At 45.8% G+C, this 27,864-nt stretch overlaps 1 protein-coding gene across 1 annotated transcript in view; it reads left to right on the top strand.

The window, feature by feature from the left end:
* MTMR12 (myotubularin related protein 12) overlaps positions 1 to 26,128 on the top strand; it is a 110,974-nt gene extending 84,846 nt beyond the window's left edge. The window contains exons 9-16 of the mRNA XM_062211879.1: positions 3,882 to 3,988; positions 4,618 to 4,742; positions 7,123 to 7,201; positions 8,569 to 8,639; positions 14,108 to 14,280; positions 17,987 to 18,154; positions 19,000 to 19,161; positions 23,200 to 26,128. Of these exons, the coding sequence (XP_062067863.1) occupies positions 3,882 to 3,988; positions 4,618 to 4,742; positions 7,123 to 7,201; positions 8,569 to 8,639; positions 14,108 to 14,280; positions 17,987 to 18,154; positions 19,000 to 19,161; positions 23,200 to 23,769 (1,455 nt within the window). The 3' untranslated portion in view covers positions 23,770 to 26,128. The remainder of the gene's footprint in view (positions 1 to 3,881; positions 3,989 to 4,617; positions 4,743 to 7,122; positions 7,202 to 8,568; positions 8,640 to 14,107; positions 14,281 to 17,986; positions 18,155 to 18,999; positions 19,162 to 23,199) is intronic.
* The last annotated feature ends 1,736 nt before the right edge of the window (positions 26,129 to 27,864 follow it).

Here is a 27,864-nt window from a genome sequence, read left to right as displayed (position 1 = left end):
CCAAGTAGCAGACTGCTTAGCGGAATCTGTGAAAACTGTGTGCTGCCTTGACTCAGCCATGACTCAGCTAGGCTCCACTTCTACTCTTTGTGGTTCTGGTGTCATCCTTCCCTGGGTAAACATGTTTTCCTTCTCTAAGTTTGTGGACTCATTCTTACCTCTCCTACTCTCACTGATGGCCTCTCCCCTACGTCAGTAGGATCCAGGACAGTGATAAGAACTTCCTCAGCTTCCTTCTTGACCTCCTGCTGTTTCTCTCTGTGCTTCTGTTTCCTTCAATCCAAATCGGAACCTCTGCCTAGCTTGGGATGGCTCTGTCTGGAGCCAGTGCTGTGTGCTTGCTCTCTTCCCTCAGCCTGCCTCCTAACCGTTGTGTCTTTCTAAAGCATAGTCTGTTCTTCCTGGAGACATCCTCAAGCCTCACGTAATCTGAGGAAGCTTTTCTTTAACAGTCAGGCTGCATCTGGTTCCCCTTCCCTATACTGGGAAACATATGTAAAGAGCCCATCATTTACTCATTTCTTGCAACATGACTTGTACTCCCCCACTCTGCTAGCATTACCCTCCCAGAAGTCATTGAGCTTCGCATGGCCCCAGTTTGTTACATTGCTGCAGTTTTTGACACTGATTACATCCTCCCATTTTTTTCTTCTAAGTCCCTGTCCTCCCCTTGAACATACTGTCCTGTCTTGGTCCTCTTACCTCCCTAGTGCTCCTTTCCTTGCACTCCTTTCTCATGTTTGATTGTAAATATTCTCCTTAGCTTTGTCTTTGACCCGCTAAGAGAGACACTTGGAAATGTACCAAATAATGAATAAGCTCCCCTTTTTAAAAAGAATAAATGGGATTAGCACTCTGACTCTTGCCTTTTGTTAATAATTCCTACTAAGAACTCTGGCTATTTCCCAGAGAGGAATTTTATGTATTGCCATAAGGGATGACTTTTTTTTTTTTTTTTTCCTAAATTCCCTGGGAGAAATCTTGCTCTGACCAGGAATTTTGCTTGTTTCTATTTACTGTTTCAAATGAAGAATAACAAGAGAGTTAATTATTCCTCCATGCTTCCAATGAAATGAAACTATTGTTTTTTAAACATATATTTAATTTATTTGAAAGGCGGAGAGAGAAAGAGATCAGTCTCTAGTCTGCTGGCTCACTCCCCAAATGCCTGCAACAGCCATGGCTGAGCCTGACCAGAGCCAGGAGCAAGGACCTCATTCTGGTTCTCCCAAATTAGGTGGAAGGAACCAGGTACTTGAGTTATCACCTGCTTCCTCCCAGGGTGTAAATTAGAGGAAAGCTGGAATTGAGAATGGAGCTGGAACTTGAACCTGGGCACTCTGATATGGATAACCAGCATGTTCACAGCTGCAACAGCTGCCCACCCTGAAATGAAACAGTTGATTGGAGATTATCATTATACTTGTCCCCAGTGAAAAATGAGTTATGGCTGAATATCACCAATGGTCTGTGGTTTTGTTTTTGTTTTGTTTGTCCGGGTGAAGAGATAGAAAGGATTAAGAGCACTTAATTTCTGTCACCCAATTATGGCTAAGTGTACCCCACCTCTTTGTTCTAGTGAACTGCATCAGCTAGGGGCCGGTGCTGTGGTGTCGTGGGTTAGGGCTCTGACCCGCAGTGGTGGCATCCCATATGGTGCCAGTTCCAGTCCCAGCTGCTCCACTTCCAGTCTCACTCCCTGCTAATGTGCCTGGGAAAGCAGCAAAGGGTGGCCAAGGCCTTTGTGCCCCTGCACCCAGGTGGAGGCCTGGAGGAAGTTCCTGGCTCCTGGCTTCGGATTGGCTCAGCTCTGGCTGTTGCGGCCATTTGGGCGGTGAACCAGCAGATAGAAGACCTCTCTCTGTCTCTGCTTCTCCCTGTAACACTGTCTTTCAAATAAATAAAATAAAGCTTTAAAAAAAAAAATGCACCTTTGGCAGAGGGCTGAAAGCTGTGGTGCTTTCTGCACATTGCTTAGCACGACATAGGCAAAGGGTAGAAGAGAACTGCAAGGGACCCTTTGGTTCATCTCAGTATTCTAATACTTCTTCTGCCCATTATGAATCTTAAAGTATGGCCAGGAGTATGGAAAGTATGGAAAGGAGTTCTTGACAGTTCCTGAAGTAGTTCTGTGACACTCTTCCTCACACTAGTCTGTGGGTGGGTTATCATCTCTTTCATCTCAGCTGGCCATCACCTTTCTCTCTTTAGTTGAGAACTCTTATGTTGGGACCTCCTAAGTATCTTCATTTGGGTATCCTCTGTTGGTACTAGCCAACATGCCAGTGCTAATTTCAGCATCTTCCCCAGAAAGCCCAACCCAGTTCTTCTTTTTCTTTTTCTGTCTTTATTATTATTTTTTAAAGATTTACTTATTTATTTGAGAGGTAGAGTTACAAATAGAGGGAAAGACAAAGAGAAAGGTCTTCATCTACTGGTTCACTCCCCAAATGGCCACAATGGCCAGAGCTGAGCCACTCCAAAGCCAGGAGCCAGGAGCTTCTTCCAGGTCTCCCATGTGGGTGCAGGGGCCCAAGCACGTGGGCTGTCTTCTGCTTTCCCAGGCCAAAAGCAGAAAACTAGATCAGAAGTGGAGCAGCTGGAACTTGAACCAGCACCCATTTGGGATGCCAGTGCTGCAGGTGGAGGTTTAGCCTACTAAGTGCCAGCTCTCTCTCTCTCTCTGACAATCTAAGAGCAGTGCAGACTATTGCCTGGGTTATTGTGCTGATCTCTTAACTCTCAACCTAGATACTGCTAACATATACAGTGTATGCTTTATATATAGCAGATGAATGCCAAAAGAGTGACATCTGTGTGCAGCTGAATTACAAAAGATTCATTTCCTCTAGGTTTACCTCTGTGCCAAGGCGGGTGGCTTGGCTGGCAAAGCAAGGGCTGGACCTTAGCCACCCAACAGTAACCAGGCCTTTATACAGGGCACAGAGGCTAAAACTGTGTCATCTACCCGACTTGCTCTGCCCTCTCCTCCACTACAGGCTCCACTGGCGGATTACTTTGCTCTAAGATAATTTTTAATTTCCTTTTCTTCCTGCAAAACAAACACCCAAAGTATCCAGAACATAGCCGACACACCCTGACCTCTTACTCATGGTCACTCATATGATTTTTTTTGTCCTTTGACCTCCCTTTATTGTTCTTTGAAATTCTCTTGCTGTCTGCCACATCCTACTTTCTGTTTTATTTGGAAGTTTTTTTTTTCCTTTTGAAAGTATAGGCTGCAAAGGTAGACTTAGTATCTTAGTCATCTTTATACCCTCTTATAGCCTAGTGTAGTGCCTTGCTGTACAAGTTTCATTCGCTGTGTGTTGAATAGCCATCTCTCCATTCTCTCTTGGATAAGGGGAGCTACTCCATTTGTCATCCAGGTTGAGCAAGACCTTTAGAGTTAGATTGCTGCTACTTTCTGTACAACATGGGGAAATTTTGCAGTCTCTCTCAGCCTCAAGACTCATGCTGTGAATAGGAATAATAATATCGATCAGAGGGAGTGACCATGAAAGTTAAGTAAAATGCCTGACACATAGTAAGCTGCACTCCAGTGATACCTACTGTCCTAGTAACAAAAATGTTATCATCTAGATTACAAGCACTAAACCCTTGTCAAAGGATGTGTGTTAGATCCTAAGCAAGTCTGAGTCTGACTGCATAGACCTGTTATTTTGTTTTGCTTTTTTTTTAAAGGCAGAGTCAGTCTTTTTCATTGTGACTTAATATTCCCTGGCTTAATAAACATGAATATATCCAGTCATTTTGTACTGAAGTTATGAGTTTCCCTGTGTGAATTTAAATGCTCAGCTTACCTTTCTCCTGTTGGATATTGAATATTCTGCCTCACCACCCTGTATTCCCCTCTGCAGATATGGTGTTGGTCCTGCCACAATGGAAGTGCCCTTTTGAAAATGTCAGCACTGCCCAAAGAACAGGATGATGTCATTTTACAAATTCATAAGAGCTTCTTGGATGGGTCAGTACCAATTTACATTTTGTTCTTGTTTAGTTCAGTTCCTGTTTTCTAAGGAACAGGGAACAGTTATTAGTACTGTGTCCATTTCTATTTACTTGCTGGTGGCGTAGTGCTATGGAAATAAAACTCATGGTGGTTGTTTTAATTACTTTGAGAGGAGTCAGTGTAGCATAATCGTTAAGAATGTCAACTACTGTTATTTTTAGAGAGGTATGCTAAAGTGTTCAGCGAGGAGGTGCCATAATAGCTGTTATGTCTACAGCTGTCAAGTCCTGGTAAATGTCATTTTTCTACGTATTTGAAAATTTTAAAAATAAATGACTAAACAAAACATCCAACATGGATGAATTAAAAACAAAAAATGGAGTAAAGTCTGTCATTAAATTGGGCCTATTAGTTTATAAACTTGACAGTCTCTGGCCTAGTAGTTCTACTCTGTGCACCTCCATTCCCACATCAGTTGACCGGGAACAGCAGTCTACAGCACTTATCACAAAGATGAGAGTTGAAAAGGGGGTTACCTGCAAAGCCCTTCACAGATTGTGACTCATGGCTAGTTCTTAGGAAATGATGAGCTATGCTAAATTCATGTATGCTCTTCTAATCTTTTGTTAATTTTTGATACCTAGAATTTACAAGATCATCCACAGGCCGCCCTATGAAATTGTTAAAACTGAGGACCTGTCAAGCAACTTCCTATCCCTGCAGGAAATCCAGACTGCATACTCTAAATTTAAACAGCTGTTTCTCATAGGTGAGAAGAATGCTGAGCAAAACGTTTCTGTCAGATGGGGAAAGACTTGCCACATGGATCAGTCGAAAGTTGGTGCCTTTTTCCTGGGTTCCTTATGATGGTAGGCAGAGGCAGCCAGCCTCAAGATCCTGTAAAAGCCTTGGGTGACCACTGATGTCATGATTATCAGAGTGTCAGTTGTTAAATCAACAACAAAAGTCACTGTGCACTTGCTCCCTAAGTAGGACCTCTTCCCTTAATTAGTTGTACTATGAGAATTAATGGTAAAACAAGTCTTTAAACAGTACTTTATACTTTGTATGTCTGTGTGGGTGCAAATTGTTGAAATCTTTACTTGGTATAGAGTTGATCTTCTATATACAAAGATAATTAAAAATGAATCTTAATGAAGAATGAGATGGGAGAGGGAGTAGGAGGTGGGATGGGAGTGGGAGTAGGTATGGGGGGAAGAACTGCTATATTCCAACAAGCTGTACCTATTTATATTTATTAAATTTATATTTATATAAAAATGAAATTTATATTAAATAAAAGCTTTCAAAAAAAGATCCTGTAAAAGTCTATGAACCTATATTCACCGACTTACTGCAAATTGTAAATTAAATGAGCTATTTGTTTTCCACAGTGGAGTTTCTTCCCAAAGTAGAAATAGCATAATTTTCCTTCCAGCTTGGCATATACAGTTTCTTACAAAGTAAAAGAAGCACATATACTAGAAAATGAAATATGTCCAGCCCAGCTTTACCCCCGTTTCCCTGTCCAGGCTGTCTACTAGTAACAGTTTAGAACTTGACCCACATACTCAATCACCTGGTGATTTTCTTCATTCCTGAATAAATCTTTAACATGTGAAATTCGTCACATGTACAAATAACATGGACATTTTCCTCTTTAAATGGCACTATTTATTTATTTTGAAGATTTTATTTATTTGAGAGGTAGAATTACAGAGAGAGGGAGAAACAGAGAGAAAGGTCTTCCATCTGCTGGTTCACTCCTCAAATGGCCACAACAGCCAGAGCTGTGCCGATCCGAAGCCAGGATCTTCTTTCTGGCTTTCCCACTCAGATGCAAGGACCAAAGGACTTGCATCATCTTCCACTGCTTTCCCAGGTCATAGCAGAGAGCTGGATTGGAAGTGGAGCAGCTGGGACTCAAACTGGCACCCATATAAAATGCTGGAACTGCAGGCAGCAGCTTTACCCACTATGCCACAACGCCAGCCCCATTTTATATATTTGAGAGGAAGAGAGAAAAAGAGATAGAGCAAGACCTTCTGTACACTGGTTCACTCCCCAAATGTGGACAGTGGCCCAGTGGGGCCAAAGCCAGGAGCTAGGAACTCAATCCAGCTCTCTCACATTGATGGCAGCAGGCAAATTACTTAAGCTATCATTGTTGCCTCCCAGTATCTCTGTTAGTAGGAAGCTACAGTCAGGAGCAGTGCTGGGTATCAAACCCAGGCACTTTGATAAGGGACATGAGTGTTTTAAATGGTATCTTAACCTCTATGTCAATTACTTGCCCTAACTTGGACTTCTTAGCCTACAAAACTCTTAACTCTTTTAGGATTCCCTCAGCTAATGTATGTCATCTTCAAAAAATTCATGGAGGGGCCGGCACTTTGGCACAGCAGGTTAAGCCGCCACCTGCACAGCCAGCATCCCATGTGGGTGGCAGTTCAAGTCCTGGCTACCCGACTTCCTATCTAGCTCCCTGCTGATAGTGCCTGGAAAAACAACAGAGGATGGCCCAAGTGTTTGGGCTCCTGCATCTGCATGGGAAAACTGGATGAAACTCCTGACTTTGTGGCTTTGGCCCAGCCCAACCCATTTGGGGAGTGAACCAGCTGATAGAAGATCTCTGCCTCTCCCTCTCTCTCTCCTTAAATGTTTCAAATAAATAAATCTTGGTAATCATGTAGTGGTGGGCAAGGTACATGAACTTGTGTGTTTAAGCATCTAAAGTCAAGTCTCACATGGCATGAGGATGTGTTCTGTTGCATCTGTCACATTTTCCACTTCTAGGAATAGCAGCCTGTATGTTGACTAGTTCTGCTTAAAGCATGTTACCCTTTTTGTTGAACTACAGGGTGGTAGATCATGGCTTTGTTTACTTACTGTAGGCATTTCTTATTTTAGCAAAAGACCTCTTTCTGACTGTCACACTCTTCTGTCAACCTACAGTTCAGAAACCACTTGGCCGAAGTTTGGAAATGTCATTTACTTAAAAATAGACTTGTGCATGGAATGTGCAGTTTGAGTCTAAGGCCCTTCATCTGAACAGCACAGATGAGTAGCACAAGTTACTGTGGCAGTCTTGTCAGTGACCATGACAGATGACCTCACTGACATCTTTCCTCTTTTCTTCCTTTTTTCAGATAACAGTACTGAATTTTGGGACACAGATATAAAATGGTTTTCTTTGTTGGAAAGTAGCAGCTGGCTTGACATAATCAGGTATTTCAGGCCATTGTTTTTCTCATAAATTTTACAATTGTCAATTCAAAATAATAGAGCAGATTGAGGACTGATTCAACTGTTTGATATTTCACAGGTAAATATTCTTAGATCACGTGTTCTATTCAAGGCTATGCTAGAGTTTACTTTTTTTTTTTTCTCTAAACAGATAGGAATTTGCAGTCCTGTTACCTACTTGGAAGGAAATATACTTTGTGGATGAAGCATTGAAAAACTGTAGAAGGGTATAGCAGCTCAAAATTATCATTCAGGCAACAGTGCAGGCCTTAGGGAGGAGACTGGAGGATGAGAGTGGGAGAGAGCCTAACTTTTTACTGAATACCTTTTTGAATTTTGTATCTTATGTACATATTGCCTATTTGAGAGTTTTTAAATCATGATTTAAATTCATCACTTTTGGTTTTGGTGTTAGCTTGAGGTATCAGAGCAGTTTTATTGCCTTTTCTGTTTTCTCCATGGAATAGCTCTTCTCCGTTGCCATCAGGGGATATGGCATAGGGAGGTACAAAGCAGATGGCTGGAGCGAGGCAATAACTCTGACCCTCTGACTCCATCTGAAGAGAGAGGAATGCTTCTGTCTGCCTGGCAGTGCAGTTGCTCACAGTTCTGAGTCAGCATTGTGAGAAGCTGGAGCCTCAGCCCTCCTGACACCTGACAACTGTGCTTTCAAGAGCCCGCCATAAATGTCCCATAATTTGAATACTTAATTGTAAACAGTGAACAATGTTATAAAAGAACCCTTCATTTTGTGGCATGGGCAGATAAGGGCAAGCATCCCTCCCAAATGATGCATCCGGGTGTGGGGAGAGTTTTGGGGGGCCAGAAGAGGGCATCACTGCAAGCAAAGACAGCACCTTTGAGGGCCCCTCCTGATAAGCTGGGAACAAGTCAAAGCTGCTTAGCAGCTATAGTCCCAAAGGAAATAACATCTGCAGAGAAAGACTAAAAGGATTTCTGAGCAGACTGGATCTTTTCAGCCACACTGATAAATTCACCTTGTGTGAAGCCAGTTACCCGAAATGAAGCAATATGGCCACGTATCACATTCTCCAGGTACAGTGTTTATGGGTCTTGTTAGGAATCACCAGCAGACTCAGTTATGAATTTTCAACAAGAATTTCTAGTTTAGAAATCACCTGGGAGCATTTTTACATCAATTTTGAGATTCCCTTCAATTTGAAGATGAGTGTCTTAAAGTATATGGATAGTATAAATGGTAATTAATTTCTTTTCTGATTGATTTTAGTATGAAACATAAGTGAAATAGAAAACTGAAGATCAGTTCAGAATATCTCCAGTCTCCTTTTTGTTTCTGATGTCCTTTTTCTTGACTCTCTCCTATTTAGACGTTGCCTGAAAAAAGCAATAGAGATCACTGAATGCCTGGAAGCACAAAACGTGAACGTTCTTCTTTTAGGTAATATATTTAAAGCACAAAGGATGGTTTCTATTTTCCTTCATCTGACAGCCAGTTTCTGTATAGGTAGCTTTATGTAAATAGACTTGTATTTTTTATGACACCTTTTCTTTTTCTTCTTTTTTCTTTTTTTTTAAAGATTTATTTTTATTATTTGAAAGGCAGAGTTATAGAGAGGGAGAGACAGATCTTTCGCTGGTTCAGTCCCCAAATGGCCACAATGGTCAGTCTATGCCAGGCTGAAGCCAGGAGCCAGGAGCTTCTTCCAGGTCTCCCATTTGGGTACAAGGGCCCAAGCACTTGGGCCATCTTCTGCTGCTTTCCTAGGAACATTAGCAGGGACCTGGATCGTAAGTGGAGCAGCTAGGTCTCAAACCAGCATCCACATGAGATGCTGGCATCACAGGTGGTGGCTTAGCCTGCTATGCCACCACACTGGCCCCTAGATTTGTCTTATGGAAGAAGCTAGCTAGCGTGTAATATTTCCCATTCCTTTCTTCATAACCTTGGGATCTTTTGCCTGGTATTTGTGCTATATTTTAAAATAAAATTCATTTGAACTTGGCAGACCTATTCACAGCTCAAGAAGGAACTGTTTGGTACCTTTATCAAAGCTCATATTTCTTAATGTTTTAGATTTGTTTTGCATGATGAATTCAACTTGGATAAAGTTTAAAAAAATTTTTTTTTGACAGACAGAGTTAGACAGTGAGAGAGAGAGAGAGAGAAAGGCGTTCCTTCCATTGGTTCACCCCCCAAATGGCTGCTACGGCCGGTGCTGTGCCGATCTGAAGCCAGGAGCCAGGTGCTTCCTCCTGGTCTCCCATGCGGGTACAGGCGCCCAAGCACTTGGGCCATCCTCCACTGCCTTCCCAGGCCACAGCAGAGAGCTGGACTGGAAGAGGAGCAACCAGGACCAGAACCTGGCGCCCATATGGGATGCCGGCACCGCAGGCAAAGCATTAGCCAAGTGAGCCACGGCGCCAGCCCCTAAAATTTTTTTTAAAGATTTATTTTTTTTTGAAAGTCACAATTACAGAGAGATAGAGATCTTCCATCTGCTGGTTCTCTCCCAGATGGCCACAACGGAGCTAGGAGCTTCTTCTCCCAGATGGCCAGGTGGGAGCTAGGAGCTTCTTCTGAGTCTTCCACGTGGGTGGTAGGGGCCCAAGCACTTGGGCTATCTTCTGCTTTTTCCCAAGCCATTAGCAGGAAGCTGGATCTGAAGTGGGACACAAACTGGCACCCAAATGGGATGCTGGTGTTATAGGTGGAGGCTTACCTGCTACACCACAATATCAACCCCCAAATTAAAATGTTTTAGTAATCCTTTTTCTATAGAGAGACCCATAGATGATTTGATTGTTATTTTATATCTTTGGGCTTGACAACTTGGTGCAGTTGCCATATAAAGTTGATAGTCTGTGATTTCCTTATCCTCAGTGGGCTTTTTATGCTGTACATGGGACAGTGACATAAACATACAGAATGTGTAAAACCAAATGCAGGCCGGCGCCGTGGCTCAACAGGCTAATCCTCCGCCTAGCAGCGCCGGCACACAGGGTTCTAGTCCCGGTCAGGGCGCCGGATTCTGTCCCAGTTGCCCCTCTTCCAGGCCAGCTCTCTGCTGTGGCCCGGGAGTGCAGTGGAGGATGGCCCAAGTGTTTGGGCCCTGCACCCCATGGGAGACCAGGAGAAGCACCTGGCTCCTGCCTTCGCATCAGCGTGGTGCGCCGGCCACAGCGCGCCAGTCGCGGCGGCCATTGGAGGGTGAACTAACGGCAAAAGGAAGACCTTTCTCTCTGTCCCTCTCTCTCTCACTGTCCACTCTGCCTGTCAAAAAAAAAAATTAAAAAAAAAAAAGTAAACCACCATGCAACAAAACTATTACTATAGCTTGTTCAATATGAGCTAAAATATCACCTGCTATTTAGAATGCTATAGGCACACACTCTAAATTAAGTAAATTGTCTTAGGCTTTTATGTCCCCGCCAGCTGTTATCATTTCTTAAATGTTCTTCATGACTGTTGGGATTCAGATTCTAAGTGCAGCCTGGGAAATGTGTCTGTTGGTTACTGGACTATTCAGTGCTGATTCACTGACTCAGATTTGAGTACATATGTTGAACATTTTCCATGTACAGAGCTCTGTGATTCTGCCTTCTAGAAGTTTACAGTTTGGTGGCAAAGTTGCTTTAAACATATTGTTAATAAAAACCTAAGCAAGAAAGATAGAACGGCTGGGGCTGGCGCCGTGGTTCACTTGGTTAATCCTCTGCCGGCGGCGCTGCCATCCCTTATGGGCGCCGGTTCTAGTCCCGGTTGCTCCTCTTCCAGTCCAGTTCTCTGCTGTGGCCCAGGAGCGCAGAGGAGGATGGCCCAGGTCCTTGGGCCCTGCACCCACATGGGAGACCAGGAGGAAACACCTGGCTCCTGGCTTTGGATCAGCGTCAGTGCCAGCCGTCGTGGCCATTTGGTGAGTGAACCAACGGAAGGAAGACCTTTCTCTCTGTCTCTCTCTCTCACTGTCTATAACTCTACCTGTCAAATAAACAACAACAACAAAAAGATAGAACGGAACCCTGAATACCTGAGTAATTGGCAAAAGGAAGATGAAGATTGGGGGTCTGGGGATAGAAGACTGCACTATTTGCAGTGATGCACACAATGAAATCTGAACTTTTGGATGCTTGAACTTAGCTGTCTCTTACCCCTGCCTGGGCTACTGAGTTTTCCCCCTTGAAATCTCATTTTCCAACCTCTCTTCCCATTACGCATAGATGTGAAAAGAGTCCCTTAAAAAAGAAACTTGTGGTAGTGAGTATTTGATTCAGCTGTTAAGCTGCTGCTTAGGACCTCAGCATTCCCTGTTGGTGTACCTCGGGTCAAGTCCCAGTCTGCTTTCCATTCCAGTTTCCTGGTAATGCACATGCTGGGAGGCAGCAGGTGATGGCTCCAGTGCTTGGGTCTCTGCCATCCACGTGGGAGATCTGGATTGAGCTTCAGGCTCCTTTCTTTGGCCTGGCCCAGCCCTGACTATTCCAGGCATTTTAGGAGTGAACTAGCAGATGAGAGATTTCTGTCTCTTTCAAATAAATAAGAATTAAAAAAAAAAAAAAACTTTTTTGAAAATCGACAGCACTAGAGGACAGAAATAAAAACCTGTTTCTTTTAAACCCATGTCTTCCGTAGTTCAGGCCTGTTTCCTGGAAGGGACAAGTGTAAGCTTGTGCCAATATGATAGAGTTCTGACAGTGTGACTACTTCTCTAGTTAAAATGCATTTAAAATTTTCTCTCCTAAAAATACTAGCACTGTTCTTGTGGGCATTTTTTTAAAATCAACTTGAAGTGTACTTATTTTTGTAAACAGGAAACCATAGGATTGTGGCCCCTGATTTTTAAGATCTTAAAACTCCAAGATAAAGCATGGCTAGAGAGGTGTATATGTGTGCGTTTAAGTTATTTTCATTTATGTCAGAGTTAGAGAGAAAAAGAGAAATCTTCCCATTGCTGCTTCATTTCCTCAAATGTGCGGAACAACGAAGGCTGGACCGGGTTGAAATGAGTAGCCTGGAACTCCATCCATGGTCCCTTGTGTGTGGCAAGGACCCAAGCACTTGAACGATGATGTGCTACCTCCCAGGGTCTTCATTAACAGGAAGCTGGGATGGAAAGTGGAACCAGCACTCAGACCCCAGCATCCTGATATGGAATGTTGGCATCCTAAGGTGACATCTTAACTGCTTTACCATTCAGCCAACCCCAGATGTGTGCTTTTTTTAAAAAAATAAAGATTTATTTACTTATTTATTTGAAAGGCAGAGTTAGAGAAAGAGAGCTCTTCCATGCACTGGTTCACTCCCCAAATGGCCACAATGGTCAGAGCTGGGCCATTCTGAAGCCAGGAGCCAGGAGCCAGGAGCTTTCTTCCAGGTCTCCCACGTGGGTGCAGTGGCCCAAGTACTTGGGCCATATTATGCAGCTTATGCAGGCTCATTAGCAGGGAGATGGATTGAAAGTGAAGTAGCTAGACCCATAGGTGATGCTGGCATTGCAGGTGGCAGTTTTACCTGCTACACCACAATGCCAGCCCCAAGGTGTATGCTTTTATTTGCTCTGTTAATGAATGTTGAAGCAAGTATGTGAATGGGCTTTTTGCTGTATGGGTTTTTTTGTTTGTTTTTAAATATTTTATTTGAGAGGTAAAGTTACAGAGAAGTCCTCCACCCATTGGGGGTTCACTTGCCACATGGCCTTAACGGCCAGAGCTGGGCCAGTCCCATGTGGGTGCAGGGGCCCAAGTACTTGAGCCATCTTCTTCTTCTTCTTCTTCTTTTTTTTTTTTTTTTTTACAGGCAGAGTGGATAGTGAGAGAGAGAGACAGAGAGAAAGGTCTTCCTTTTTTGCCGTTGGTTCACCCTCCAATGGCCGCTGCGGCCGGCGCATCTCGCTGATCCAAAGCCAGGAGCCAGATGCTTCTCCTGGTCTCCCATGGGGTGCAGGGCCCAAGGACTTGGGCCATCTTCCACTGCCTTCCCGGGCCATAGCAGAGAGCTGGCCTGGAAGAGGGGCAACCGGGATAGAATCCGGCACCCCAACCAGGACTAGAACCCGGTATGCCGGCGCCGCAAGGTGGAGGATTAGCCTGTTAAGCCACGGCGCCGGCCTGAGCCATCTTCTACTGCTTTCCCAGACCATAAGCAAGAGAGCTGAATTTGAAGAAGAGCAGCTGAGACTTGAACTGGCACCCATGTGGGATGCTGACGTCACAGGCAGAGGCCCAGACCACTCTCCCACAGCGTTGGCCCTGCTGTCTGTTTTGTGAAGTGTCTTCCAAATGGGCTCAGGAGGTAGACCCACAGGAATTCCTTCTCTAGAGCAGGCACGGAGGAGCAGGCACTTCTGTGCTTCTCCAGCAGAGGACAGAGTTGGGGGCTGAAAGTAAGAGATCGTTCTGGGGCAGTCGGGAAATACTAAGCTTTCTGCAGAGTTAATGGGGAACTTTGGAGTGGAGGGAAGCTTCTCTGAGGTAAGTCTGAGAAGCAGCCCAGCCCTGGAACAGCGGGTTCTGTGTTGAAGGCCAGGAAGGGAGGGTTGTGGACTTACTCTGTAGGGCCAGCAAATCCTCAGTACGTGGATGATTTCACTCTGATGTGGCACGTCTAAATGCCCAATGCTGAGAGTAGATTTGTCATGCTCTGTTTATTCAGTAATCAGTGGGCAAATCCATATTTAGTAACAGTATATGCCAGAACCTGGACTAGATAGGCCCAAAGCAATTTGTTTCTCAGCCTGAAAACATTACCCTTTTTTTCCCATTGCCTTTTGCCTCAAAGAGCTTGGCTGTTACTGGCAGACCCTGGTGTTGGGAACCCTTCTTTTGACTGTGTCAATGAGAGAGCACGCTGCAGATTGCTAACTTTTATGCCCTTTTTCCTCTTGGCACTGCTGCCGGGTCCCCACCTAGAGGAGAATGCGTCCGACCTCTGCTGCCTCATTTCCTCTCTGGTGCAAGTGATGATGGACCCACACTGTCGAACAAAGACTGGTTTCCAGAGCCTCATCCAGAAGGAGTGGGTCATGGGTGGCCACTGTTTCTTGGATCGCTGCAACCATCTCCGGCAGAGTGACAAGGAGGAGGTGCGTTCCCTCACTGTACACTGTCCAGGCATGGGGAGACAGACCCAATCTTTTCTTCAATACCTGTCTTGCAAAGTGCACGCCACACAGTTTTGTTAAGAAAGCGGACATTAGTTCATTGCATGATGAATTTGCATGCTTTAAACAATAATGAAACTTTCCCCAGAGGGAAAAGAGTCAACAGATGTTTTCAGAGTCTACACCAGTGGATTTCATGGTGGGAGTAAAACTGAGTTATAGATGTCAAGTAGCTCAGTGAGACAAAGTCCTGCAATTGCTGCTGAGTTAGTCTTCACACATAGGCGTTTTCCAGACAAAGCACAGGGATGTGTTCATGCCGACCATGACCATGACAGAGTCCATGGCCTTTTCTACATCTGAGTGAAGTGCTGCAGGCCCAGCCCTTGAGGCTCAGGCACAGCAGAGTCAGCATCGTAGTTCATCCCCAAATGGCGTTGTACTTGTCTAGGTGACAGCTGTGCTAGCTCCCTTGGCTGCCATGTTGATTAGTGAAGGGAAGAATGAACATGGCCAAACTTCCTTTAATTAAATCACATGCAGAGCCTACGTATGCTTGTGGTCTTTCCTGTGGTTTTCCTTGCTCTGGAACGTCAGCTTGTCTGCTGTGGTGCAGAGCAGCTGGGCCCAGCACGCTGTTGCGAGGAAAGCCCTGGAGATTTCTTTCAGGCCTGGCCTGTGCTCATCTGTGTCTCACTGAGCTCAGTAGAAATTACCATCTTTTCAACTTTTGAAGGGGCTCTGAGGAACTAATGTGAAAGAACGGTGAGCTTGACATCACATGATCGTCAGAGAGTTGATTCTGTGTGGAGAAGGGTGCGTTTTTGTGTATCTTGACAAGAGGGTTTGACAAGTACCAGGTCAGAGAAAGAGTCAAGGATACCTGATCCGCTGTTGCTCCAGACCTTGGAGGAATCACGTTTCCTGAGTCCATTTCCCTGACTGTACAGTGAGGTTCAAACATTTTCCCCTCTGTTTTATGATACTATGCATAAATTGAGGTGTGACAATAAGTTGTTCTATGTTTGTTAGCATCTCAGCATCAACATATGGGAATGTTGAGGGAGAACTGAGTGGTCTAATTTGTGATGGTTGAAGTAACACTGGCCTTTTGTTCAAGAACTGGATTATCTCTCTCTCTCTCCTTCTCCCTCTCTCTCGGCAGCTCCAGTCTTCCGTTTCCCCTTCTGTAAGGGGTAGACTCACACAGCTTGTGTTAGCCAGCTGGTAGGATCGCTGGAGAATCAGGAAAGACAAGCACTTTGCAGATGATAACATACCCAGGAAACTACTGCCTCTAGCTAATAAAGGGCTTGCCTCTGAGTAGCTAATAAAGGAGGCCAATAGGTATTATTATTATTATTATTATTATTATTATTATTATTATTTACAGGCAGAGTTAGACAGTGAGAGAGAGAGACAGAGAGAAAGGTCTTCCTTCCGTTGATTCACCCCCCCAAATGGCTGCTACGGCCGACGCGCTGCACTGATCTGAAGCCAGGAGCCAGGTGCTTCCTCCTTGTCTCCCATGTGGGTGCAGAGCCCAAGGACTTGGGCCATCCTCCATTGCCTTCCTGGGCCACAGCAGAGAGCTGGAAAAGGAGCAACTGGGACAGAATCCAGTGCCCCAACCAGGTCTAGAACCCGAGGTACCGCTGCCGCAGTTGGAGGATTAGCCTAGTGAGCTGTGGCGCTGGTTTAACTTGCTGTGCCACAACAGCCCCTCACAAAGACACGTTTTAAAACCTATTGGCAGCCAGCGCCTCAGCTCACTTGGCTAATCCTCTGCCTGTGGCGCCGGCACCCCAGGTTCTAGACCTGGTTGGGGCGCTGGATTCTGTCCCGGTTGTTCCTCTTCCAGTCCAGCTCTCTGCTATGGCCTGGGAAGGCAGTGGAGGATGGCCCAAGTGCTTGGGCCCTGCACCAGAATGGGAGACCAGGAGGAAGCACCTGGCTCCTGGCTTTGGATCGGCGCAGCACGTCGGCCATAGCAGCTGTTTGGGGATTGAACCAATGGAAAAGGAAGACCGTTCTCTCTGTCTCTGTCACTGTCTAACTCTGCCTGTCAAAAAAAAAAAAAAAAAAACCAGCTTGCGCATCCCACATCAGAGTTCCAGTTCAAGTCTTGGCTGTTCTGCTTCTGACCCAGCTCCCTGTTTATATGCCTGGGAAGGCAGTAGAAGATGGCCCAAGTAGTTGAGCCCCTGCCACCCAACTGAGAAATTTGGCTGGAGTTCTAGGCTCCTGGCTTTGGCCTGGCCCGGCCCTCGCCATTGTAGCCACTTGGGGAAAGAACCAGAGGGTGGAAGATAGATTTCTCTCCCTACCACCCCCTCACTCCTATCACTCTACCTTTCAAAATAAATAAAAAATATTTTTTTTTAAAATGCCTTTGTGAGAAAATATTAGGAGCTCATTTTGCTGCTGCTGCCTTCTCTCCCACAGTTTGTCTTGTGGGTGCTCACTGTGTGATGGAGAGGGGAGGTTTCCTGTTCCAGCTCAGTCTCCTGGACCATTCTCTGATTCTTAATTTTTTAATTAGCTGGTGTGTGGCATGCAGTGGGATGGAAGTTTTACTTACTTATTTATTTGAAAGTCATAGTGACAGAGAGAAAGAGGGAGAAAGAGAGAGACAGAGACAGAGAGAGATCTTCCATCAGCTGGTTCACTCCCCAAATGACTGCAACAGCTGGGGATGAAATAGGCTAAAGCCAAGAACCAGGAGATGGGAACTCCATTTGGGTCTCCCACATGAGTGACAGGAACCCAGGTACTTGAGTGTCATCCACTGCTTTCCCAGGCACCATAAGCAGGAAGCGGGATCAGAAGCAGAGCATCCAGGACTCAAATTGGCACTCTGATATGGGATGTCATTATTGCAAAAGGTGGCTTAACCCACATCAGCCTCAGGGTGGGGGTTTTATCTCCATAATTCTTTTTTTTAAGATAATTTATTTGAAAGTCAGAGGCAGAGAGATCCTCTATCTGCTGGTTTACTCCCCAAATAGCTGCAGTGGCCCAAGCTGGGGCAATCTGAATGCAGGAGCCAGGAGCTTCCTCCCACTTCCCTATGTGGGTGCAGGGGCCCAAGGACTCAGACCATCTTCTGCTGCTCTCCCAGGCACATTAGCAGGGAGTTGGATCAGAAGCAGGGTAGTTGGGACTTGAACTGGTGCCCACATGGGATACCAGCACTGCAAACCGCAGCTTTTACCTGCTATGCCACAGCATTGACTCCATCCCCATAGTTCTTTATTGACAAAATGTAGATTAATAATCACAACAGTATAAATTTTTGTAATACAGCACTAATGAGAAACATAGAACTCCCCCCCCCCCTTTTTTGAGAGACATTTGGCTTGATGTGGTTCAAAGTTAGTATCTCCTGTCATCAAAATTAATTGCAAATGCTCATCTGTTAGGGTTAGTCCATACTGAGGTATTACATATTTCATCTTCGAAATTCCTTTGACGCAGACAGGTCCTGCCAGATTCTGATATTAATCCCTGAGTGTGTGATTTCAGTGGAATGTATTTATCACTTAGGATGGGGTGGGGCATGCTTTCTTTCCAGAGAGTAGAATGCTCAGTGGTGGTTGTCCATGGCTGCTGAGGTGATTATTCCCATGCAGAACGGCTCACATCAGGCTCCTTGCTGCTCAGTAATGTGTATCTTGTTTTCATGTAGGTTCCTGTGTTCCTGCTTTTCTTAGATTGTGTCTGGCAGCTGGTGCACCAGTTTCCCCCAGCATTTGAATTCACAGAGACTTACCTGACTGTTTTGTCAGATAGCCTGTACATACCCATTTTCAGCACCTTCTTCTTCAATTCACCTCATCAAAAAGATACTAACATGGTAAGAATTCTTAGGAACCTGTGTACTAAAGAAGTTCCATTGCATAAGTAGGATGCAATAATATTGATGCTAAAAAGATGTTGATTTAACACTGCTTGTACACTAGGCATTGTTCTAGTTCTCATAGCCCGCAGTGGCTATGTATCTCCATCGTCATCTCTGAGGAAGTTGAGGCACATAAAGAACAAGCACTCAGTCCAAGGTCACATGGAAGTGTAGGAGCTGGAAGAGGTATTGGAGAGTTGAGCTGTCCTGTTGGAAGAGACCAGATGCTGTCTCTCCTGTTGCCTGATGCCTGGAGTTTCTGTGTGAGCAGCGTGGAGACCAGGCCCAGAGGGGAGCCAGGCTTCTCCTTTCCATCTTGGACCCTTGAGCCCGTCTGGAGGCTGTTTGCTCAGGGTGTTGGCTGGCTGAGCTGCTCTCAGTGCTCCTGACCAGCCTTCACTGTCTCCAGGGTCCGTGTGAGCAGGCAAGGTTCCCAAATGCTGCAGTGCCGTGGGAACAACAGAACTAGGGCTTCCTGTTTCTCATCCCAGTCCTGCCACTCAATAGCTCTGACCTCAGGCTGCTCAAATAATAGTTACCTCACAAGGTTGTCGTGAAAGTGCCCTGCACGGTGTCTGGCTTATGGTCTACCAGAAAATCAGTGTCTTCTTTCTTCCCTTCCAACCCCCGAAAGCTTTTAGTGAGCAGCCACGGAGAGCTCAGCCTCTGTGTGGAGTGCTTGTGTATGTTCAGTCTCAGGGCAGGGCAGCAGCTGCCCTCCTGTGCCTGTTTCTCAGAATCATGTGTTCTCTTTCCTCAGCCTCCCTGGAAGCCATGGTGACCTGTGCTTGTTTTGGCAGGGTAGGGAAAGCCTGGATACACAAAGCAAGCCTTTGACTCCACTCACCGTGTGGGATTGGTCTGTACAGTTTGAACCCAAAGCCCAGACATTGCTCAAAAACCCTCTTTATGTGGAAAAGCCAAAACTGGACAAAGGCCAGCGGAAAGGAATGCATTCCAAAGTAAGATGTCCTTATGTCTAAACCCCATTCATCTTCCCCAAGACCCCTGTGTGTGTAGGGTAAAAGTTACCTATACGTTGTGTCTGGCAGCATATGCTTGCCCCTTCACACAATCTGCAGAGTCAAGCTTTGTGATGGACAGATTGCCAGGGCCCATCAGAATCTTTGCCCTGATGAGCCCTGACCGTTTGCTGACCATCACTGAAGATGCTGCTGCCATGTCGTGCTACATAGACACATTCATCTTACCCTGCCTCTGTGTGTGCTCAGTAGAGAAAAAGGGCCATTGGTCATATACATGTTACTTGGTTAAGTACCAATTCATGTTTTAGGCAGTAAGACTTTTTTTTAATAATTTTTTTTTTTTTATTCGCCGTGGCTCAACAGGCTAATCCTCCGCCTTGCGGCGCCGGCACACCGGGTTCTAGTCCCGGTCGGGGCACCGATCCTGTCCCGGTTGCCCCTCTTCCAGGCCAGCTCTCTGCTGTGGCCAGGGAGTGCAGTGGAGGATGGCCCAAGTGTTTGGGCTCTGCACCCCATGGGAGACCAGGATAAGCACCTGGCTCCTGCCATCGGAACAGCGCGGTGCGCCGGCCGCAGCGCGCTACCGCGGCGGCCATTAGAGGGTGAACCAACGGCAAAGGAAGACCTTTCTCTCTGTCTCTCTCTCACTGTCCACTCTGCCTGTCAAAAAAAAAATAATAATAATAATAATAATTTTTTTTTATTATTTCACAGGTAGAATTATAGACAGACAGTGAGAGAGACAGAGAGAAAGGTCTTCCTTCCGTTGGTTCACTCCCCAAATGGCCACTACAGCTGGCTGCGCCAATCCGAAGCCAGGAGCCAAGTGCCTTCTCCTGGTCTCCCATGCGGGTGCAGGGGCCCAAGCACTGGGGGCCATCCTCCACTGCACTCCCAGGCCACAGCAGAGCTGGACTGGAAGAGGAGCAACCAGGACAGAATCCGGTGCCCATATGGGATGCCAGCACCGCAGGCGGAGGATTAGCCTAGTGAGCCATGGCTCCAGCCCCAGTAAAACTTTCTTTAATGAGTTGTCCCTGTAAACCAGAGGTTGACAAACTTTCTGTCAAAGGTGGTACAGTCTCTGTCATAATAAAAAGCACTCCACTCTGCTGTTGTGGCATAAAAGTAGCCATAGACAATACCCAAACAGGTGGGCATGGCCATGGTCCAGTGTTCACAAAAACCACTGTTAGACCATGTTTGGCCTAAGGGTTGTAGTTTGCTGATTCTTGTCATAAGCGATAATATTAAAGAACTGTTTTTCCTTCTGATTTTCATAGAGATTCGTTATTGATTTTACTATTTATTAGATCCCCAAAGTTCTCCAACTGCTAAATGATTTGAAAGGCATTTCCTAGCTCTGTCTTCTGGCCTGAAATTTCTCCCTGACAGACCCCATACTGGGAGAAGCAGTGATGATAAATCAAGTCGATCAGTGTGTCACCACCTTTTCTACCACATCCTCTGAGTCTGTCTGACCAGGAGGGGTTGCAGGAAGCCTGGCCTGTTCTGATGGGGGAGACCTGGGGGTGAGATGAGCCAAAGCCCGCACTTAGAGACACCATCGACTGCTGAGTGACTCAGAGCTGCCACTTCACTCTGTCAGGGGTTCCCAGGCCTGGGATGGGTGTTTTTCCTCTCTGGCTCAACCTTTTCTATAGTTGGACCAGGATTGTCATGAGCCCCAAAGAGGCTTGACCGGAGATCAGTTTTTCTTCTGTGTACTGTGCCCTCTGGTGGCTGTATCCACACTTTTCCTGAGATCTGGGCTACAGTGGCAAGGGACCTTAGAAGCAGCTGGCCTTCTCCCTTATTTTACAGGAGAGGAAACTGGGCTCCACTGTTTACGAATGGGTCTCATTTTTCTCCTCAAATCCCAGTTTTCTAACTGTCCCTTCTCCTTGTAGATAATGACAGATGGCTTAGGCTCCGAGGAGCAGGTAGCTGGGAGAGGTTTGAGCCAAAGAATTGGGGAATTCCATTTGGTACTAAGCAAAGCAGAGTCGGGACTCGGGCAACAAGGAGCTTGAAGCTTTGAGCACCTTCTTGAGTTGCCACTTGGCCTGGCATGTGTTCCGGAGAGAAACCGAGGGAACAGGCTGACCGGCACCAAGTACTGCTGGGCATTGCCACGCAGTGGGCAGGATTGCTCTCAGGCATGTGGTCTCAGCTTCAACCACAAGCCCAGACCAAGACCTGGGCATGTGGCGCTGCCTCCCCCAGTGTGTCTTTTTTTTTTTTTTTTAAGATTTATTTATTTTTTTACTTGAGAGTCAGAGTTACACAGAGAGAGGAGAGGCAGAAAGAAAGAGAGGTCTTCCATCCGATGGTTCACTCCCCAATTGGCCACAATGGTCAGAACTGCACTGATCCGAAGCCGGGAGCCAGGAGCTTCTTCCAGGTCTCCCACACGGGTGCAGGGGCCCAAGGACTTGGGCCATCCTCTCCTGCTTTCCCAGGCCATAGCAGAGAGCTGGATTGGAAGTGGAACAGCCAGGACTAGAACCGGCGCCCATATGGGATGCTGGCGCCTCAGGCCAGGGCGTTAACCCACTGCACCACACCACCACCACCACCACCACCACCCCACCCCCCGCCCCAGTGTGTCTTGAATGTCCTCTTCACATGGGACATGAAGGGAAGGAGGCTTCCAAGTCGGGAGTCCGGTTCTAGAAGCAGGCTGTGTTTGAAGCCACCTGTGGCACTTTGTAGCTGGTGCCTCTGGCAGATTACTTAACCTCTGAGCCTTAAGTTTTCTCATTGGTAAAATGGGGGCAACATTAGAGACTGTGAGAATTAGGTGAGCACTGAGCACAGAACCTGGTAGTCAGTGAGTACTCAGGGATGGTTGGGCTTCCTTGGTGTCCCTCAGTCCCCTGCCCTGCCTGACTAGCCTTGAACACCGTGGGATAAACAGGCTGCTGCTTCTTGCTTTCAGCCCTCCTGACCTCAGATGGAAAGTCAGAAGTCTTTGTCATATCTGAGTTGTGGTATTATGGATGGTTTTTGCTTTCTTCTTTTTTCATTGCTATCCCATATTGCATAATATGGAAATATTTGCTTTGTAGTTGTATTTTTTTTTTTAACAAGGAAGAACCACTGGCAGAAATATGTTAGGGGATTATAGAGGTAGCCTCAAAATAAATTTTTGTGAAGATCTCAGGAACAAAAGAGTTGATGAAAAACAGCTTCTCCCCACATTATGATCTTACCCACTGGGCATTGAGGAATTCTCCCAAGCTTCTGGCCATTAACACATTTTCAGAGCCCTTTCCCAAGTGCCCTAAAATGTGACTTCCAGCTTTGGCTGCAGGGAGAATTGCTAAGGAGGAAAAATATTTTAATGCTCTGATTTTCTACCCCATGCAGGTTGTTAGACAGGGACATCTGGCAACTTAGTCTGTTCCTTACCAAAATTCCTGCCTCTGTTCTCTTTGTCCAGAGAATATTTATGGTTTAGGCTTTAACCCCCACAGGATATCTGATAAACTACCAAGTTATTTCATACACATGATAGAATGTTCAGCAGTAGGCACTGCTTCTTTGCAGGTATCAGAATATTATAGCATGTAACCACCTGTAGTTCTCAGGAAAGAAACATTTTATTCCCCTTTAAAGGGAATTAGGCATTGCCTCTAAACTCCCCTAAATCATTAAATTAAGCCATTTCCTCCAAAGTATTTTATGTCCTTTGGTACTGCTGTACCAGGAGAGGAGGCAACTGAAAAGTCCATTCTGGGTGTCCCACCAACCTTTCTGCACAGCTACCACACACACCTGGTCTCCCCGATCTGTTCATAGTGCAGCCTGCATTGCACATTTGCATTTTGGGGATACATAAGAACCCCCTTCTTGTCTGTGTGTTAGCATTTTAATGAGTGTGCAGACACAGGCTGGCCTTGCTCTATCTGGATACTTGTTTAAGCAGGATTATACCGGCTTTTCTTAATGGTAACAATTGTAACTGTGCCAGTTATGTTTAACCAGAGATACCTGTGTTTTCTCTCAAAGCATCGACGACAACTTTCTTTGCCACTCACCCAACCTAAGTCGTCTCCCAAAAGAGGATTTTTCAGGGAAGAAACAGATCATTTAATTAAAAACCTTCTGGGCAAGAGAATTAGCAAACTGATTAATTCTTCTGACGAGCTTCAAGACAACTTCCGGGAGTTCTACGACAGTTGGCACAGCAAGCCCACCGACTACCACGGCTTATTGTTGCCCCATATAGAGGGACCGGAGATCAAAGTCTGGGCACAGCGCTACTTGCGTTGGATTCCAGAAGCTCAAATCCTAGGTGGTGGCAGAGTGGCCACTATGAGCAAACTCATTGAAATGATGGAGGAAGTCCAGAGTTTACAAGAGAAAATCGATGAGAGACACCACAGCCAGGAGCGCCTCCAGGCAGAGGCCCCCTGCCTGCTGCGGAACTCTGCCCGCCTGTCCTCTCTGTTCCCGTTTGCTCTGCTCCAGCGCCATTCGTCTAAGCCCATCTTACCCACCAGTGGGTGGAAGGCTTTAGGAGATGAGGAAGATCTGGCCAAACGAGAAGATGAGTTTGTGGACCTAGGGGATGTGTGACTTGTACTTTCAGTGATTATGAAAGAGGAATGTGAGAGGTTGGGACAGTTGCTTCCTGGATTAGTGTCCTGCTAATCTAATCCTGGGAGGGTCAGTAGCCCAGTGCTGTGTTGGCGGAAAACCAGGGCCTTCAAAGAGCTGAATCTCGGGTTTTGATTTCTGTTTTTCTAAGAATTCTGAAAGACTATGCAATTAAAACCATATCTCTGGTATTACTAATTGGAAGGAATTACTACTTGACCTGTCATAGGATTGTGGCTGTTTTCTGATGCCTAAGTATTATATAGAACTTGGAGTTGCAAGTTTACTGCCAGGAGGGGCTTTGGTAAGATATCCTTGGACTTGATACTTCCAGTATTTTCTGTGCCAAGATCACTTATCCAGTCACTGGGGATAGGAAGTTTCTCTCTAGCCCCATGCAGTTAATTGGAGCAAGTTCGGCTTTCTGTGATATTTGTATGATAATGAAAGCTTCTGACAGAGGTAAGGATATATGGCATTTACTCAAACCATAGCATTTTTCCTTTCGTTGTCCTCTTGTCTGTCAAAAAACTGGACATGCCATGAGTGCCATCGTCCTAATGCTTCAGCCCGTTCTCCTGCCTAGACTGTGTCGCATGTGTAGGGGGGGGAGGGCCAGCCTACCTGTGCCGACAGCTCCAGGCCCTCCTTCCGCTGGCTCCATGCACTTGCCCCAGTCCTTCAGTGCGCCCCGCCTTGGTGCCACATGCGCCCAGGGTCGTGCTGCTAACTGTGCCAGTTAACTTGTGGGCAAGGCTCCTCTCTGTGTGACCACAGGAGCTTCCATTCCTCTGAGTCTCTCGGTATGGAACACGTGCTTTGCCACTTGCTCATTGCGCACTGAGCCTTCCAAGCACCTGCGAGGGTGGCTCTGCAGCAGCTCTTCAGCTGGCTTCTTCGCTTCTTCCTCTCCCTTCACAGACTGATGCGTTGGATCATTTTTGAATGTGGCTTTCGTGGGAAATCAGTTAAACATGAATTTCAGAAGTGATGACTATCACATGATACCTCAGTGATTTAAAAAGCCATAGAAGAAACTTAATGATGCCTGGTCACCTTCTTGGATCTGCTGTCCAAATGATACATTTTTTTTTTTTTTTTAATACAGGAAAGTCTACTTTGTAAGAACCAGTTTTTTGTTTTTTGTTTTTATTCTCAATGGCGTTCTGTCAAATCCCACAAAAGAAAGGGGGAAAAAAAGGTTACATTAGAATATTTCAGATTGAATATTTGCCTTTTATAGACACTTGCTTTCTAGGATAGATCTCAGTTTGAATGTTGCAGGTTTAGAAAAACTTTCAGTTGCTCAAAGGCAGTAAGCAATTTTTGAACTGTTGGCCAAGTGGAGTTCTCCGTTTGCGCTGAATTGTCTATGTACAGGCAGTAAATTGTCTTGCTGTCCTCCCAACTGCACGTTAATGCAGGAGTCACGCTGGTCTGTGAAGATGACCAGGCATGGGGGAGGGGAAGGTTCCTGCATCTCGGGGCCAAACACACATTCAGTCTTGGTTGCCTTAAGAGCTTCTTTCGAGGTCAGTGTTAGGCTTGCAATAGGGATTTTTAAAGTGCGCTAGTTCCTTCGCTACCTTCTTGTTTATTCTGTAGGCCTTCTTAAACTAGCACTAACCTCTGCTTAGCCCCACTGCCTCCCTAATACACTATGGAGCTATTTTTGTTACCATATTGTAACGTGAATATTTATACCGTGGCCTCTTTAATCTTAGCAATTTTCATTCCAAAAATGCCTAGTGTGATTGCTTTATACTCCACAAAGTATGGTTTAAAGGCACAAGGTCATGGCCCTTGTCACAGCAGTTGAATGTGCATTGAGATATTTTTATATGATTGTTTTTTAATTACAATAGAAAATAAGTAAGCTGTTGTAATGTGTCAGGTCATGACAGTTTATGTATTTATATTTGAAATCAGATTTCTATAACTTGTGTTTGTGTACAGGCTTCTTAGTGGGTTTATATATTGTGAAATTTTTATTCAAGATTGAGATGTGGATTATGCTTAACAGTAAAAGCTGAAATGAGACCATTTGCTTTGTTTCAAATGCTGCACTGTGCGAGTTTGGAAATGTACATTAACTTACTGTATATAATACCTTGAGTTTGTTTATACCTCCAAGTTTTTACACTGAAGATAAACTAGCTTTAATTAAATTCAAAACTTACTTTTTTCTTAAGGGAATAAGCTGTTGGGCTAACTCTGTATACATGTGCTCTTTATTTTCTGTATGCACAATGCAAGTTTATACTTGTATCTTACTGCATCGGTCTCTGATGGCAGACATTAAAGCACAATGTACAAACTACTGGATTTGCTGTGGCCGGGGTAGCCCATTACCCTTTGATTTGATCAGGGAACTTTGTTACGCTGGTCTGTTTGAGCCAGCGTGTCCTCACGGGAAGAGCTGTAGATACTCAAGTGTGCTCGCCTGGGGTTTGTATTCCCATGTATTGGGGGTTGGGGGCGGGTAGCAACAGCCAAACAGATGCTCAGATTTTCAGGTGATGATAAACTTGTCTGAAGAAAAATAAGAGAACTGAGACCCTATAAGCTGACTTTTTTTTTTTTTTTTTTTTTTTTAACCGGCAGAGTTAGTGAGAGAGACAGAGAGAAAGGTCTTCCTTTTTGCCGTTGGTTCACCCTCCAATGGCCGCTATGGCCGGCACACTGCGCCAATCTGAAGCCAGGAGCCAGGTGCTTCCTCCTGGTCTCCCATGTGGGTGCAGGGCCCAAGGACTTGGGCCATCCTCCACTGCCTTCCCAGGCCACAGCAGAGAGCTGGACTGGAAGAGGGGCAACCGGGACAGAACTGGTGCCCCAGCCAGTACTAAAACCCGAAGTGCTGGCGCCGCAGGCAGAGGATTAGCCAAGCTGGCCTTTTTAAAAAGGGTTCTATAAACCTGTGTTAAATGCCATTGCCTCTTTGCTTTTATGGAGATATTTGAATTAGAATTCCATTACTTTATTGCTAGAAGAGAGCTGCATTTGATTTAGGACTGAAAGATAAGAAAGGCTGTGTTTTTCCCTCCAGAGAGGACAGGTAAGCTAGCGTAGAGTGAGATGGATATGAGAGTGTAGTGTTTTCCAGCTGGTGTTAATACTTGCTAGATTGAGACGGGTCACCTGTGTGGGTCACCTGCGTGTGTTCTGAGGTGTTCCGTTTCTGTGACCTTCCCTCCCTGCGGAGCAGAGCAGGCTGCCCCGCCTTTGCCTGTCTGCACCACCCTTTCCTGTCTGGCCAGGACCATACTCCTGCTGTCCAGAAAGCCTGCTTTGAGGTTTCCTGGGATCTCAGAAGGTCTCATTGCCCCCACCTGCTTTTCAAATGTTTCAGTTCTTTGATATTTGCGTTAATTCCCAAATGGTAGTTGTGACCCTAGAGTTCAGCAGCTTCTACTCTTGTTCTGACTTTGGGTGGATTCCGCTGCCCCTGAATCAGGATTTTGCTTGTTCCCTGATTTCCAGGTGAGAGCATGGGGAGACTCACAGAGGAGAAGAGGGTAGAACAGTATCCATCTAATCTGAAATTGGATGGAGGAGTAGTTCCTGTTGAGTAAAACTGCTGGTCCCTGTGCCCTCATGTCACCTCCTGTCCTCTAAGAGGGAGTTGGCAACGGGAAGCTTAACCAAAGCCCAGCTTCTGAGCCCTTCCTATGGTTGTGGTCAAAGTGCTGACCAGGAGAAAAATCTTGCTATACTAATGCCCCCAATGTGGCTCTAGATATTTATAAAGCCGTCCCTAGGCAGGACAGATTGAAGCTGAGCATCCAGGATCCTCTGCCTTGCTCCAGGGACAAAATCTGCAGTGAAGGCCAGCGCCGTGGCTTAACAGGCTAATCCTCCACCTTGCGGCGCCGGCACACCGGGTTCTAGTCCCGGTTGGGGCGCCGGATTCTATCCCGGTTGCCCCTCTTCCAGGCCAGCTCTCTGCTATGGCCCGGGAAGGCAGTGGAGGATGGCCCAAGTCCTTGGGCCTTGCACCCACATGGGAGACCGTGAGAAGCACCTGGCTCCTGGCTTCGAATCAGTGAGATGCGCTGGCCGCAGCGGCCATTGGAG

Source organism: Lepus europaeus, chromosome 15 (genome assembly GCF_033115175.1).
Source record: "Lepus europaeus isolate LE1 chromosome 15, mLepTim1.pri, whole genome shotgun sequence".
Taxonomy (NCBI): domain Eukaryota; kingdom Metazoa; phylum Chordata; class Mammalia; order Lagomorpha; family Leporidae; genus Lepus; species Lepus europaeus.
The sequence above is the reverse complement of the archived record's forward strand: the minus strand, read 5'-3'. Positions and strand labels throughout refer to the sequence as shown.